This window comes from Sinocyclocheilus grahami, unplaced genomic scaffold (assembly GCF_001515645.1).
Source record: "Sinocyclocheilus grahami isolate Dianchi unplaced genomic scaffold, SAMN03320097.WGS_v1.1 scaffold523.1, whole genome shotgun sequence".
NCBI classification, from domain to species: domain Eukaryota; kingdom Metazoa; phylum Chordata; class Actinopteri; order Cypriniformes; family Cyprinidae; genus Sinocyclocheilus; species Sinocyclocheilus grahami.
In genome coordinates this window covers 993600-1008747 of record NW_015505702.1, presented here as the reverse complement: position 1 = coordinate 1008747, position 15148 = coordinate 993600, and the positions used below count along the sequence as shown (strand labels likewise).

The 15148-nt window shown below is 36.6% G+C and overlaps 2 protein-coding genes across 2 annotated transcripts in view; one reads left to right on the top strand and one right to left on the bottom strand.

Annotated features, from left to right (window-relative positions):
• LOC107555070 (collagen alpha-3(VI) chain) overlaps window positions 1-3519 on the top strand; it is a 49231-nt gene extending 45712 nt beyond the window's left edge. Inside the window, exons 42-45 of the mRNA XM_016237768.1 lie at window positions 436-516; window positions 1918-1980; window positions 2924-3112; window positions 3209-3519. Coding sequence (XP_016093254.1) covers window positions 436-516; window positions 1918-1980; window positions 2924-3112; window positions 3209-3249 — 374 coding nt within the window. The 3' untranslated portion in view covers window positions 3250-3519. The remainder of the gene's footprint in view (window positions 1-435; window positions 517-1917; window positions 1981-2923; window positions 3113-3208) is intronic.
• Window positions 3520-9759: 6240 nt separating this feature from the next.
• LOC107555025 (COP9 signalosome complex subunit 8-like) lies at window positions 9760-10749 on the bottom strand. Its single transcript, XM_016237710.1, has 4 exons — window positions 10590-10749; window positions 10150-10220; window positions 10020-10068; window positions 9760-9939 (listed from the first exon to the last, which is right to left on the bottom strand). The coding sequence occupies exons 1-4, from the start codon at window positions 10659-10661 to the stop codon at window positions 9760-9762; spliced, it is 372 nt and encodes a 123-aa protein (XP_016093196.1). The 5' UTR covers window positions 10662-10749.
• Window positions 10750-15148: the final 4399 nt, after the last annotated feature.

The following is a 15148-nucleotide window of genomic DNA, read 5'->3' as shown; positions in this document are numbered from 1 at the left end:
CATTTGCATACATCAGAAAACAGTGTACTTAACTCCACAAAAGGAGAAGAAACTTCACTTAAACCTTATTTGGTTAGTGAAGGTGATTTGCAATCTGTGCTGGAAGATGAGATTTTCAGCGAATAGCAGTTTATTGTCTGTTTCTCACAAAGTTATTGGGTTTTGACTTACAGAGTGGACTACTTTTGGTGCTTTTTTTCTTCTTTTTGAAGATGGTCAGCCCTAGTTCTTATTTTCTAGTGCAAAAAAGCAGGCTGGATGTTCTGCTAAAGAGCATATTTCATGTTCCCTGATCATTAAAATTGGATCTTTTCAACATTAATAGAGTGAATCAGTGACTATTTATTAATTTGTTCATTCATTCATTCATGAGCTGTTCTTTTAATGTTGGTCATTGCAGGATGGCTTTAACTTTATATTAATTCTTCTGAACAGAATCAGCACATCTGAAGGTCCTTACTGTAAATGACGTGATGGGGATTGTGCCCACTGCACCCTTGAGTAAACCAGAAACAAGTAAGTGAAAGAGAATTTTCTTCACAGATTATATCAGAATTTTTTTTTTTTTTGCACATTTGTGACCCTGGACCACAAAACCAGTCTTAAGTCGCTGGGGTATATTTGTAGCAATAGCCAAAAATTACATTGTGTGGGTCAAAATTATTGATTTTTCTTTTATGCCAAAATTATTAGGATATTAAGTAAAGATCATGGTCCATGAAGATATTTTGTACATTTCCTACTGTAAATATATTAAAACTTAATTTTTGATTAGTAATATGCATTGCTAAGAACTTAATTTGAACAACTTTAAAGACGATTTTCTCAATCTTTTGATTTTTTTTTGCACCCTCAGATTCCAGATTTTCAAATAGTTGTATCTCGGCCAAATATTGTACTATCCTAACAAACCATACACCAATGGAAAACTTATTTATTCAGCTTCCAGATGATGTATAAATCTCAATTTCAAAAAATTTACCCTTATGACTGGTTTTGTGGTCCATGGTCACATTTGATATACTGTAGTATAACAGAGCTATGTGTTTTTCGATGACTTCTGTTGTTACATAGAGGTAGAACAGAATATGAATGCTTTAAATCTTGCCAGAAAACTATGAGCATGGCAAGATCTAGCTAAACTTCTATCAACATAACCAACTACACAAACTTAGTGCCGGTCACGTTGGAAGTTACCTAGCTGGGGACTATTTTCAGTCGCTGCGTAATATCATTGCACCTGCCGCACCCATGGTACGGCAGCAAAGTTCCTTGATCATTATGCCAGAATGAGAGTATAGTTCCTAGCCATATCGGCCTAGAAAATCACAACTTTTAATTTTCCGTCATTCTTAGTGCACGATGTAACTACAGAAGAGTCAACTTTTAAATAGGAAAAATATAGAAACTCTTTGGTCATTTTTGAGCGAGATGCTAACGGTCTAATCAGATTCAATGATCTATGCTAAGCTACAGATAAAAGTGCTACTACCAGACCCGGAGATCGGCTGAATGGATTTGAAAACGGTAAAACTCAACTGTTTAACTCTAGGGGAGTTGGAAAATGAGCCTATTTTCAAAAATATTGGAATGTTCCTTTAAATCCCAAAACAGGATGAAACTGATACAATCTATAGCTACAAAGTAAGAGCAATGATCAATTAGATGGTTAATTTAATCTAAACAATTTACAGCACACTAAATGCAGTGCCTTGCGCAATGGTACAGTGATGTAGATATAATTGTATGATTCACTTACTAACTCTCCAGCACACAAATATAAACTGTTGTATTACTAGCCTAGAGACTTGGCTACTACCAAGCACCCTTAAAAGGAAGTACAATAAAATGAAAGATAGGAAAATTCTTGAAAAAAAAAAAATTTCTGAAGAAAAACTTTTTTTCTGACTACCACAGTGGCTGAACCTAAAGCAAGTGAAGAACATGTCAAAGCTGTTCTCCCCCCAGCACCAGCTCCAGGTCAGTCCACCGGTTACAGTAACCTCTAGAAACCTTTTCTTCAGTGTTTTTCAACAGTCATGGAGTGTTTAAATTCTGTTACAGGACCACTTTTAAAAAACGTTGTACTGAGAGCAATACATTTTAAATTCAGAAGAAATTATTTGTAGTAATGTCAAGTCACCTTTTATATTTATATTGGTTTATAACAATAGAGAGATTGTTTCAAAGCTGTTTCACAATATTAAACAGGAAATGAACAGAATCAATGATGCGAACTTCACAAAATAGGCAAATCCAAATTAGCAAGACAATTGTGTCATTATTCAGCTCCAAGTAAGTTCAGTGTTGGTTCAGCTCAACAACTGTGTAAAGTTAATTTATCATGAAACAAGTTCAATTTAGCAGTAAGCAGCTACAGTATACTGAAGACAGTACTGTTGTTATTCAACTTGAATAATGCCTGATGCATGTGCATTGGTTTACAGACAAAAAGAAAACATCCTTTCATGGATAATAATGTGCAAAATATAGCCCATGTGAAGGTCAAGAACTGTTTTCTTACCAAAGACCTTGGCAAGTCATGTAACTCACTTTGCTTAGTGAACAATACTTTACCACATACCACTTTTTAATGATTCCTGGAAATAATTGTGTCTAAATCATAGTGTAAATGTTGTTTATCTTTCAAGTGAACTGAAAGATTTATATAGCTATAGCCATTTTTAGGGCAAAATATGTTGTTGCAAGGAATCATATTGAAGATGACATAACATATGAAATGCCAGTGTTCAGAGATGATAAACCTTGAAGCCAAGCCATCTAATTAACAAAACAACCCTGCCATTTTCTTCAAACTTCACTGCAATTATCAGTATGCAATTATCTGAAAAGCTTTTGCAAATAATTAGATATTCAATTAAAATTCTGACATTTTTCTCATCCTCACTACTCTCTCTAACAGCAGCCCTGCACTCCAGTGTGGATATCTGCAAGCTACCAAAAGAAGAAGGCTCCTGTGCTAAATTTGTGCTTAAATGGCATTATGACCCGCTTAGTGGAAACTGTACCCGCTTCTGGTACGGAGGATGTGGAGGGAACCAGAATCGCTTTGATACACAAGATGAGTGTGAGAAGGCTTGTGGAAAAGCAGGTGTGTTTACTTCTAAAAATAGCATGTCAAAGTGATTGTAGTGTAAGGATCGATTGATAAAGAAGGCATTACTTTAACATTGTTTGTTTTTAACAGCACCTGTTAAACAAGGGATCATCGCTGCAGTTAAAACATAGGAACTAATGAAGACTGTAAGCTAACCACTGACAGCACTCAGAGGATATAGCACCTAAATCAAGAAGCACAGCCACAGACAAGGTGCCTGCACTGGACCTTGCCAGAGGATTGATCCAAAGACAACCTTGAAGTAGTATTTTCCACATAAGAAAAAGCAGAACAAGTTTCTTTGTTTTGTGCTGGTGCTACATTCAGTTTCTTTCTTTTTTTAATTGTTTTATTTTTCTTGTATGTGTGGGTTTGAATAAAACCCACTGTAAATGTCCAGGGCAATTGTTTTTAAATGTTATGCTGTTTTAATCATGTGTTTTGCTTGTGGAAATATGTTGTTTAAAACATATCAATACATCTTTGTAGTTATGAGACAAGTTCATGACAATTTAGTTCCACTTTAGTAAATTTTGCTAAATTACTGTTTTCTTTTTTTCCTCTCAACTGCTTGAGAGGAAGAATTTAAATTGCTCTTTCTGGTCATACCGCTGGAGATCTCCACTGACTCTAAAAACTCCAAACAAATGTTATTTTGATGTTTGATAAAATGACCATCATCTGAAAACAGCAAGTAATTTCTTTAAACAAAAATGCATTTTTGGAACCATTGCCTTACACACAAGTTTTGGTTTCAAAAAGCAATTGGAATGTATTTTTTGGGGGTGGTGGATTTTTTCTAAACTTTGTATTTCACTTGGAAATGGACAGATATAAATAAATTAGTCTTTATATAAAACCTTGATTTTGATTGTGCTTTCTTTTTTACTTTTTATGCATAAGATGCATATCACATATAAAAGTAATTTTACTCTTACTGTGAGTCATGCTGAGAAGAATATCATTTTCTGACTCACATTCACTGACCATTCACTCCCAAGTACTGCTGAGAGAAAAAGAAATAAATAAACAGATGTGACCTTTGCATGCTCAACGGAAAGCATAGTGTTTAATTCAGGACATACTGCATTGACAGCTTATTTTTTAGAGTTACAATAACAAGATTGCCCCTTTCTTTTAACCCGCACACATAAAAAACTTGACACATGGTTCAGACTTTGAAAAATAAAATACAGATTAATCAGCTTGTTGAAAGTGTGTATATTAAAAAAAGAGTTAAGCTTCTGATTTCCTCTGTTCCATCAAATCTGTAATTTCCTCTCTCCTGCGAACAGTTGCATTTTTTTTTAATCACACTGGAAATCACCAAAAAATCAAGACTCTTTGGGGAGGACAGGCAGCTTCATCAACAGACATTTTATAAATCAAGTTCTATGGCAAGTAGAGATAACAAACTTTGAGAAACATTTCACTGTGAACTCTATGTGACCCTCGTTAAAAAGATTACAATTTAGAAATACGTTTTCATAGTAGCACGTCCTCATGAAACGTTCCAAAACCAGTTCCAGTCTTTCATATTCACAAAATAAAGTTATTATAAATTGCTTAAAATGGAAAAGTGTCAATAATGCATGAATTATCAATTTTTCCATTCTTAAACTCTGTTAATCCACACATCTTAAACACTTTACAAAATGTCTCTTTCTGATTTGTCATGCACACGTGTTGCATTTTTCTCTGCCAGTCTGGTTGTAAATCCATCACAGCAGCATATACGCATTATCATGTTCAATCCTGAACAATCTGCACATGGCTGTGTGGGTTTTGCAGCAGTCCCTGTGGCCCCCTTCCCATGCTGAGGTTTACTGTATGAGAAATGCATCAGTGCTTGTCATAGTTTCCTGCAGAGCTCAGTGCCACATTTTTTCAATGCTGTTGTATTTTACCATTTTTAAGATTTTTTTTATTATTATTCCTGGTTTTATGCAATGATTCACTGTGATGGCAAGATGATGTTCTCCACATTCTAATGTATGTTTGGTAACACTTTAGATTAGGGAACACATATTGAATATGAACTGAGTTTTCCCTCAGTAAACTCCTTATGTGCTGCTTATTAATAGTTAGCAAGGTAGTTTAGTTTAGGTTTTGGGTTGGGTTGGGTTAAGGGATCTAGAATATGGTTATTGTTTCTTGTGTACTACTGGAATGAAAAAAATGACTGTTAACAGTGCCAAATCAACAGTGTATTGCATTGATGTTTCTCAGAAGATTTTGGCACTCTCCTGCATCCTTTAATTACAGGTCTTTTAATGCTCTTTTAATGCAGATATATGCAGATTATTCATATAGTTTGCCTGGTTCTTTTCCATCTAATTCAGATGAGAAGTTCAAACTCCTTTGCTCTGTGACTTTGTGCCTTGAGTTTATCCCAGGCTCATTGCATGACTCATTGTAATGGCATTTTGGCTTTCCACGGGTATATTAAAAACAAAAACCAACCATATATTTCAAATCATGAAAGGGCTCACCATAAGTCCAATTAATTTATCTGCAAGCAGCGTCACAAGGGAAAACTGTCTCCATTTGTCTGATAGTGGGAGCCAAGCATTTCACTGACATCGTATTTGTCTCAAGGTTATTAGCACCTTAGTGTAACGTGACTCATCTGCAATTTGATATGCATTTTTGCTTTGTGTTTGGTGTGAAGAGGCACTAACAAATGAAAGAGTCAAATGAAACAAAAAAAATCACTTTGTTGTATGTTCAGAAGATTCAAGATGTAAATCAATTTTGACAATGAATTTTAGTCTAATAATTGTAGTTGCTAATTTGATACATTTTATATAAAAAAAAATTGTATTGGTAAATTGTATTTACCCAAAAGTTCAAAATGTGTTTGATGTTTGTCGATCAACACGAAGGTTGGAACATAAATAAATAAATATATATATATATATATTTAAAAGATAAATAAATGAAAAAATAAGATTACCATTTTGGCCTTAACACATTTCCTTTCCCTCTAAATGTCTTTGATCATAATTATTATAAACATATGTTTGAATGCAAAAATGACAGCAGATTGCTTGTTTGCTTCTTTTCTGAAAGACAAAGTACCTTAATTATACTGTAATAAACATTACTTCACGAGCATACAAACATTATGTATCAAGCCGTGGATGTAAACATTGCATTTTTGCTGTTTAGAAGAGAATAAATTGAGCATTTAGGCTCCTGTGGCATGCTGTACATCACTATCAGTCTTTCTGAGGAATCTGCTGTCAGAATTGTATAATATGAACCAAAGTTGAATATTTACAGCTAGGTTATGGTTAAATTAATTTTATAATATTTAAAAAGTAAAGATAACTATTTAGATTTTTTTTGCAAAGCTGTACATAACTGTACATTTATTTAGTGAACAGCACCATTATGTCCACCTCAGCATAACCAAAATGGCATCCCACACTCATCTTCAGACTTCTACCCCCAGAACACTGATTAGCCCTCAACCCACAGACATCCCCTGCTCCAGATGAAAGATGGGAAAGGGTTTTTTTCCACTGACTAGTAATATCCTGATGCTTCTCATCTGCCTCCGTTTTGGGTGTGGGAAAAAAAAATGCATGTCAGCCAGCAATGAGACACCGAATGCTCCCATTCTCTGGTCCAAGACGACCTTGGTGAAGCAGGGTGAAGCAGGGTGAAGCAGGCCAGAATGATTTTCTCCATAGATATCTGTATTTTTCACATGCAAGTATGAACATTTCTGGTTAAACATTTTGAAATATCCACTTTCTTGTGCTACCGGTTATTCTAAATGACCCACTCTATATCAGTGATTGCAATGGAAAAGTAAAAAGCAAATAATTGAAACTAAAATGCTCACACACATACGAAGACACCACCGGAAAAACGATAAGGGTTTCGAGAGTCATAAAGATCACTAGCACATCCTCGACACAGGTTATGTTGACAGGGCAGGATCACCACTGGTTTAGTGAACATGTCCAGACAAATTGGACAGCTTAGCTGTTTCTCAAGGCTCTCCATGGAGCCAGGAGACCCCAACAAAGAGGAAGTTCGCTGAATGTCCATGTCAATGGTCGCTTTGTAGCCTTTTGCTGTATAAATTCGATGGCTGTCTCCCAAAAGATCAAAATAAGCTGCGGCACAGCAGTAAATGATTCTTTGTAGTTGTCAGATCTGTTCTGGGGCAAAGTGGCCCTGGTCTTTATACTACCCTCAGCCAGTGGAAGACAGCCCATACCTCCAACCAATCAGAGCCCACATTCCTTTCCATTTGTTTTCAAGATCCATTTTTTGGAGAAGCAAAATCCCTCCCCTTTAAACCCATGTGTTGTGTCACAATGATACCATAACACCCCTACCCTTTCCCGTACAGTGAGATTTCAATGTTGAAATATTTCTGGGGTGACAAACAAGTTTCATGTCAACAAAACAAACCCTGTCTGTTACAAAACACCCTCTGAATTTTAATTGCTAATTTCTGTCCTGCACAGATTAATTACAATATTTTTCACAAGAAGAAAACACTAAATTGTAAGAACTTTATTTTGACTTGCCACCTTAAATAAATGTCCAGATACCGAAAAAAATAAATAATATAATATACATGTACCTCCACCATTCTTTTTATTTTCCTAGTATTCTGAGGATAGTATTTTTGAAGATATATTTAATTGAGGAACAACCCACAATCATTCAAAATAATTTATTGTTCAAATGTTCTGTTTTTAAAAAACAACAACTGCTGATGTCTTAAAACACAGTACATAGGGAACCCATGAACACATAGAAAGGGTTATTTTTAACCTATCCTTGGCCTGGGTGGGTCAGGTGCTGGCTTGTGGGGATCAAATGAAGGCTTTTAGCATGATCCTTGAAGATACTATATTAAATATCAACAAGATTGCAAAATAACTTTTGCTATCTTACTTTCCAACAACAAAATGATTCAACAAAATGTAGCACATTAATGATAAAGTAACTTCAGACTTTAATTGTCTCTGCAAACAGTCATCATTCAAAGTATTCACACTTGGCCTATGAATATGCCAAGTTAATGCCTGAGCTAAGTTTAGTCATGAACCACTTGGAGCAAGATACGTGCCATTTACCAGCACAGATTTCTTAAATAATTTTTTTTTAATTCAATTCTTTTTTTCTTGCACATCCATCCACATTCAATAGTGACTAAACACATTTTATGCTTGTGAAAGAGAAAGATAATCACACAAAACCACACATAACATGTCATGTACAAAGTATACTTCTAAAATCTAACTAAATCTGACAGTAATTAACTTTATCTTTGGAGTGTTACAAGCTCTTGGTGCATAAAGAAGATCTGTAAAGTTGCAAAGACTAAAGTCTCAAATCCATTCTTTATAAAAGTTAAGAGTCAGCCACGCCTACCTAAAACGGCCCGTTCTAACACGCCCCCACATATCTACCTCACTATCTGTGAAGATTTGCATAACGCCCCCCACATGTCTATGTCACGATGTGGGAAGATTTGTATAACGCCGCCCAAATGTTCACGCAAAGAAAGAAGGCGTAACTTTTATTCTTGCTGTAGTATTGTTGTTGCCGCCGCCATGTCATGAAGGCGCTGTGTGTTTCGTTGTGAAAGCGAAACTACTTTGTTTAGCCTTCCAAACAAAGTCCAGCCCGGGGTCGTCACACGCTCCTTCGTCGAATCCGCCGGCCACGCCATTCTCAAGTCCGCTGCCTCTGCTCACTCTAGCCCTCCGGCCGTTCCTCACTCTAGGCCGCCGCCACTCACTCTAGGCCACCGTGTGTGCCGCTGTGTTTCGTTGTGAAAGCAAAACTACTTTGTTTGGCCTTCCAAAAGAGGACACGGCTAGAAATCAGTGGTTAAGTTGTATTTACAATACTACTCCAGAACACTTCAAACCAAATATTCTGATGTCTGCAGCACATTTTATGGAGGACCGTTTCCTGATCCTGGGAGAGTAGACTACAATGCCGGCTGTTCTGACTCTCAGACTGTAAGTACATTTTTTATATTTAAAGAGTCTTTTATATTTTATATTTTTTATATTTAAAGCGAGTTTTTTGGGCAGTGTAGAGTAGCGCTTGTTGTTTGTCATTTCTCCGATCACAAATGCAGATATGGTTTTATGTTTACGTGGCGCGATGCAACGCAACGTGTAAAAAGACAGTATAAGTCATTATAATCCATAATTATGTCCCCACTGGATGCAACGAATGCCTCGTTTATAATGGGTTTTCATGTTTTTGAATCATCGCTCTGGCCTGACAGGGCATCATCACAGTATGGTAAGGGGCATAACATTTCCGACACAAGCTTGAGATATTCGGCCAATCACAACGCACTGGATAGCTGGCCAATCACAGCACACCTCGCTTTTTTTTTTTCTTTTCAGACCGATGAGCTTTGTAAAAATCTACGTGTTTCAGAAAGGCGGGGCATAGAGGAGAAACAATAATGTACAGTATGTGGAAAATAATGTATTTTTTAAATCTTAAACCGCATAAACATTTAATTACACCAAATAATGTTCTTTTTAGCAACATCATATGACCCCTTTAATTAAACAGATACGAAAAACCACAGAGCAGACGAAAATTTCAGGGCCCTTCTATCCCACTTCATTATAGATCTCATTTCAGGAATACAGCATAAAATACAGCATAAACCGCATGATCTCAGTACCTCTTAAGGCTTCCATCACAGGGAGAATGCTTTCAGACCACTGGTAAGCAGCAATAGTAGCGTAGATCCCTGGAAAGTCTCGCTGCCAGATACGCTGTCCAACAGCCCATATAGCGGCCAGCTCTGGGTTTGCCTGTAATTAAAATCTGTATCAGACACCTGAAATTAATTTTGCTTTATGTTAGACTGATTGGAAGAAAACATAAAACTCACTGTTTTGATTGCATGTGGTATCCGTTTCCAAAGGTATCTGGCATTATTCCTGCATAAAGCAAATTAATGTTATGACAGAATCAACTGATAATATAAATACGAATTAACATTATACATATAACACACTCACAGGTCATTGTGCAGGAGATACAGAACTAGTAACTGGGAATACACTTGAGGCGTAGCAATACCACCAGGAGCCTAGGATACAAGGTAACATGTTTACAAAATTATGCAAACGGCGAATATTAAAGAGATGAATATGACAATTTACATTAAAAACAGTCAGACAAACATGCCTGTTATACAATAACAAATAAACACGTGCACAAGGAAAATTATTACTAACATTACACACAAAACTTCATAGACAATAACTCACAAGTTACATTCCGCAATAACATCAATAAGTTAATATTTATTTTATCTTTTAGTGATGTCTAGAGTTGTCTTTACATGACTAACGTTAGAGTTGTTCAGCTGACAGCCAAGATACTGTAGCAGTTTAGCAGATAACATACATCCGCGGAATAAAGGCATTACTACATAAATCTCAATGTCTGTTTTTACCTCCAACTCTTGAGTTTCAAACTGCAACAGCAGCTTTTCATCAAGTTCAGCCATCATGACAGACACGGGCATCTTTTACAGGAGCCTCATATGCTAACGGCTAAGGGAAACAAACCCGCTGCTGCTCTGTCTCTGCGATTCCACACTGACACCTGCTGGACTGGAGAGCAAACGACGCCACCAAACGCTCCGAGAATCGTGGAATAGTTGGCCTGTTACTATTATTTTGAATACTATAGCTGGAAAACAAAACTGTGGCGAGGTTTGGAGACCACTTTGAATCCTATTTAGCATGTATATTGACGCAGGTTAAAGAGTTGCTCTTTTCAGAAACCCATTTCAGCATTTTGTTAAAGCAGTATAGGACAGATTAGAGGTTTACAGCAGCTCACTGAACTGCTCTTTTCAGAACAGCATAATATTGTGCGGTCAGACCTGATTGACTGTCCTGATACTGTTAGCCAGCTGCTCACAGTAGGCATGCACTTCTCACTATTGTCTAGTGAGAAGTGCATGCCTACAGATCCTGTCACTGTCTATAATCTACCTCTCATAACACCACCGTTATTTGTCTCCTAAATCAGATCCTTATCTTATATATCCATGACATCTATGCTTACACATGGAGAAGTTCGAATTTGTGCTCATTTGTATATTTAAAATTTCATGAAGTCTCACCAAATCAAATTAGGCTGTATTGTGACTGCGATACAAAATTATCAATTTATTAGTCCACGTTTCTTTGCTTTGAACTGCTCCACTTTAGTATACGTATAATATGTGTAATTTAGTATAGGCCTACTCTGCTTGCGTGAGTCTTATAAACGTTTAGATCAACTTACAGTCGGATCTATTTATATTTAGATGTAACAACCGAGAACAACAACAGATGCGCCACATATGAAATTTATCAGTCTCAGGCTTAGTTTGAAAGGGGAAACCCCTATTAAGAGTGTTATGAAACAATGTCAGACGACATTGTATTGGATTACACTGTTGAATCAGAATTTGTTAAGGCTCTTAAAGAAGCACAAAGTAAGGAGGACTCTACATGTGTGCAGACCCTTCTCACAGAGGCAAGCAAAGAAAATTCAAATATCATCATAGAGTTGTCAAATGATGATTGGATGAAAGACCCTGATGTCGAGCTCCCCCCAGGTGTACTGTTGGGTAGGTAAAACTCAAACATGCTTTTGGTTGATGCTTTAAAATGTATGGTTAAATGGTTTTGCTTGAATTTCACATTTCTTTTTAGAATTAACATATTTTGAATCCCATCAATCAACACATTTAACACTTCAAAAAATTTAGTAAGTAAAAAGTTTTAAGTATTTTGTATAGGACCCCTTTCGTGTGTGTGATTGTTACAGTTCCCAGCATTTTCCCCAGTCTTCCATGTAGACTTTCCGAAATACAATTGTGGAAAAAATGTAATATGCGGCAAGCAAAAATTAAATTTAAGTCAAGTCACCTTTATTTACAGTATATTGCGCTTTATACAATACAGATTGTGTCAAAGCAGCTTTACGGTGTCAAACAGGAAAATGGTTTGTCAATAATGCAAGAGGACAATAACAAACAGTCAGTTAAGGTCAGTTCATTGATGATTCAGTGATGTCATCATTATCCAGTTCAGCTCTCTTCCAATAAGTGTCTGTGCAATCAAGCCGACAATATTGCCAGAAATTAAGTGTCCCCAACTAAACAAGCCAAAGGTGACAGTGGCAAGGAACCAAAACTCCATCAGTGACAGAAATAGAGAAAAAAACCTTGGGAGAAACCAGGCTCAGTCGAGGGGCCAGTTCCCCTCTGGGAACAAAACCAGTATGGTGTGGTTTAATTCCAGGCTGCAACACAGGTCAGATTGTGCAGAGGACTCATCTGGTTCTCGTGGTCTAGTCTCAATGGCCGTTTAGTTGATGAGGTCTTCACTGGTGATGTTTCTGGGGCTCGTCTACCTGACATGGTCTCCACTGACATTCAGGGCTGTAGAGGTCATCTCTAGGTGCTGATCAACGCTAGGTAGATTGTTCCAGAGTTTGGGTGCTAAATAGGAAAAAGATCTGCCGCCCGCAGTTGATTTTGATATTTTAGATATTATCAAATGGCCAGAGTTTTGAAATTGCAACGGACGTGAAGGACTATAATGTGATATGAGCTCACTCAAGTACTCAAGAGCTAAGCCATTCAGTGCTTTATAAGCAATTAGCAAGATTTTAAAATGTATACAATGTTCAATAGGGAGCCAGTACAGAGTTGACAGAACTGGGCTAATATGGTCATACATTCTGGTTCTAGTAAGAGCTCTAGCTGCTGTATTTTGGAACAGCTGGAGTTTGTTTATTAAGTGCGCAGAGCAACCACCCTATAAAGTATTACAATAATCTAACCTTGAGGTCATGAACGCATTAATTCACGTTTCTGCATTTGACATTGAGAGCATAGGTTGTAATTTAGATAGATATATTTTTAAGATGGAAAAATGCAGTTTCACAAATGCTTGAAAAATGGCTTTCAAAGGAAAGATTGCTATCAAATAGCACACCTAGGTTCCTAACTGATGACGAAGAATTGACAGAACAGCCATCAAGTGTTAGACAGTGTTCTAGTTTATTACATGTCAATGTTTTTGGTCCGAAAATTAACACCTCTGTTTTTTCAGAATTTAGCAGTAGGAAATTACTATCCAGTTTTTTTATATCAACTATGCATTCCGCATTCTGTTTTGTGAATTGGTATGAAATATAGAGCTGAGTATCATCAGCATAACAGTGAAAGGTAACACCATGTTTCCTAATCATATCTCCCAAAGGTAACATCGTGAAAAGCAGCGGTCCTAGTACTGAGCCTTGTGGTACTCCATACTGTACTTGTGATCGATGTGATACCTCGCTACCTCTGCTATGAATTGATGACGGTCAGATAAGTAAGATTTAAACCAAGGCAATTCCACTAATGCCAATAATTTTGTAGTCTACTCAAAAGAATGTGGTCGATAGTGTTAAACGCAGTGGTAAGATCCAGTAGCACTAATAGAGAAATACAGCCACGATCGGATGATAAGAGCAGATCATTTGTAACTCTGATGAAAGCAGACTCAGTACTATGATACGACCTAAATCCTGACTGGAAATCCTCACAGATACCATTTCTCTCTAAGAAGGAACATAGCTGAAAGGATACTGCCTTTTCTAGTGTTTTGACAGGAAAGGGATATTTGAGATTGGTCTGTAATTAACTAATTCTCTAGGATAAATTTGTGTTTTTTTAATGAGAGACTTAATAACAGTCAGTTTGAAGGATTTTGGGACATATCATAATGACATTGATGAATTAATAATGGCAGTGGCTATTTGCACTAAGTGCAAATAGCTATATATGCTATTTTCACTAAGTGCAAATAGCGATAGATGCTATTTACAGTAAGTGAAAATAGCAGTATTTTTTAATGATATGCTATTTACACTAAAGTGCAAATAGCTATAGATTGTATTTACACTATGTTAAAATAGCAAGTACCTCAGTATTGTAGTACGTTATAAAACAGTACGCAATAATAACGTACTGAGTGTAAATTATCATTTTAATTCAAATTATTAAATGGATGCCACCTTATTGGAACAATAAAGCCCTCCCTACACCTACCCTAACCCTACCCATTACTTTATTTTCAACTTTTTGGTTATTTCCTTTCTTTTTATTGAAAAGAAATGCCTTTCCGATGCGATATGAGATTTGAAAAGGGAGAAAAAAGTTTGGCAAAAGGCGGGCTCTAACTCGGGTCGATCACATCGAAAAGCACGCGCCCATCTGCCACTGAAACTGATGTTTAACAAGTGTCTTTTTTTCAGTGTTGACTGTCCCAATCACACATTGGTGGGTGGAGTTAGTGTAAATAGCCTCTGCCAACAAGGCGGGCTTTTTGCACTTAGTGTAAATGGACACTCTGATGAATAATATTCAGAAGAGGATCTATGACTTCTGGAAACACCTCTTTTAGTAGCTTAGAATAGGGTCTAACATACATGTTGTTGGTTTTGATGATTTGACAATTTTATACAATTATTCCTCTCCTATAGCAGAGAATGAGTGGAATTGTTCCTCAGGGGATCTATAGTGCACTGTCTGATGCGATACTGTAGCTGACGGCTGCATGGTTAGAATTTTATCTCTAATAGTATAAATCTTGGAAGTAAAGAAGTTCATAAAGTCATTACTGCTGTGCTGTTGGGAAATGTCTGCGCCTGTTGATGCTTTATTTTTCGTTAATTTAGCCACTGTTTTGAATAAATGCTGGGGTTGTGTATATTTTCCTCTAAAAGAGACAAAATGTAAGCAGATCTAGCAGTTTTTAGAGCTTTTCTATAAGTAGAAGTACTTTCCCTCCATTCAATACAAAATACCAGTTTTGTTTTCTTCCATCTGCACTCCATTTTCCGGGCTGCTCTCTTTAAGGTGTGAGTGTGCTCGTTATACCATGGTGTCGGACTGTTTTCCTTAATCTTCACTAAGCATAAGTCAAGTCAAGTCAAGTCAAGTCTGCTTTATTGTCAATTCTT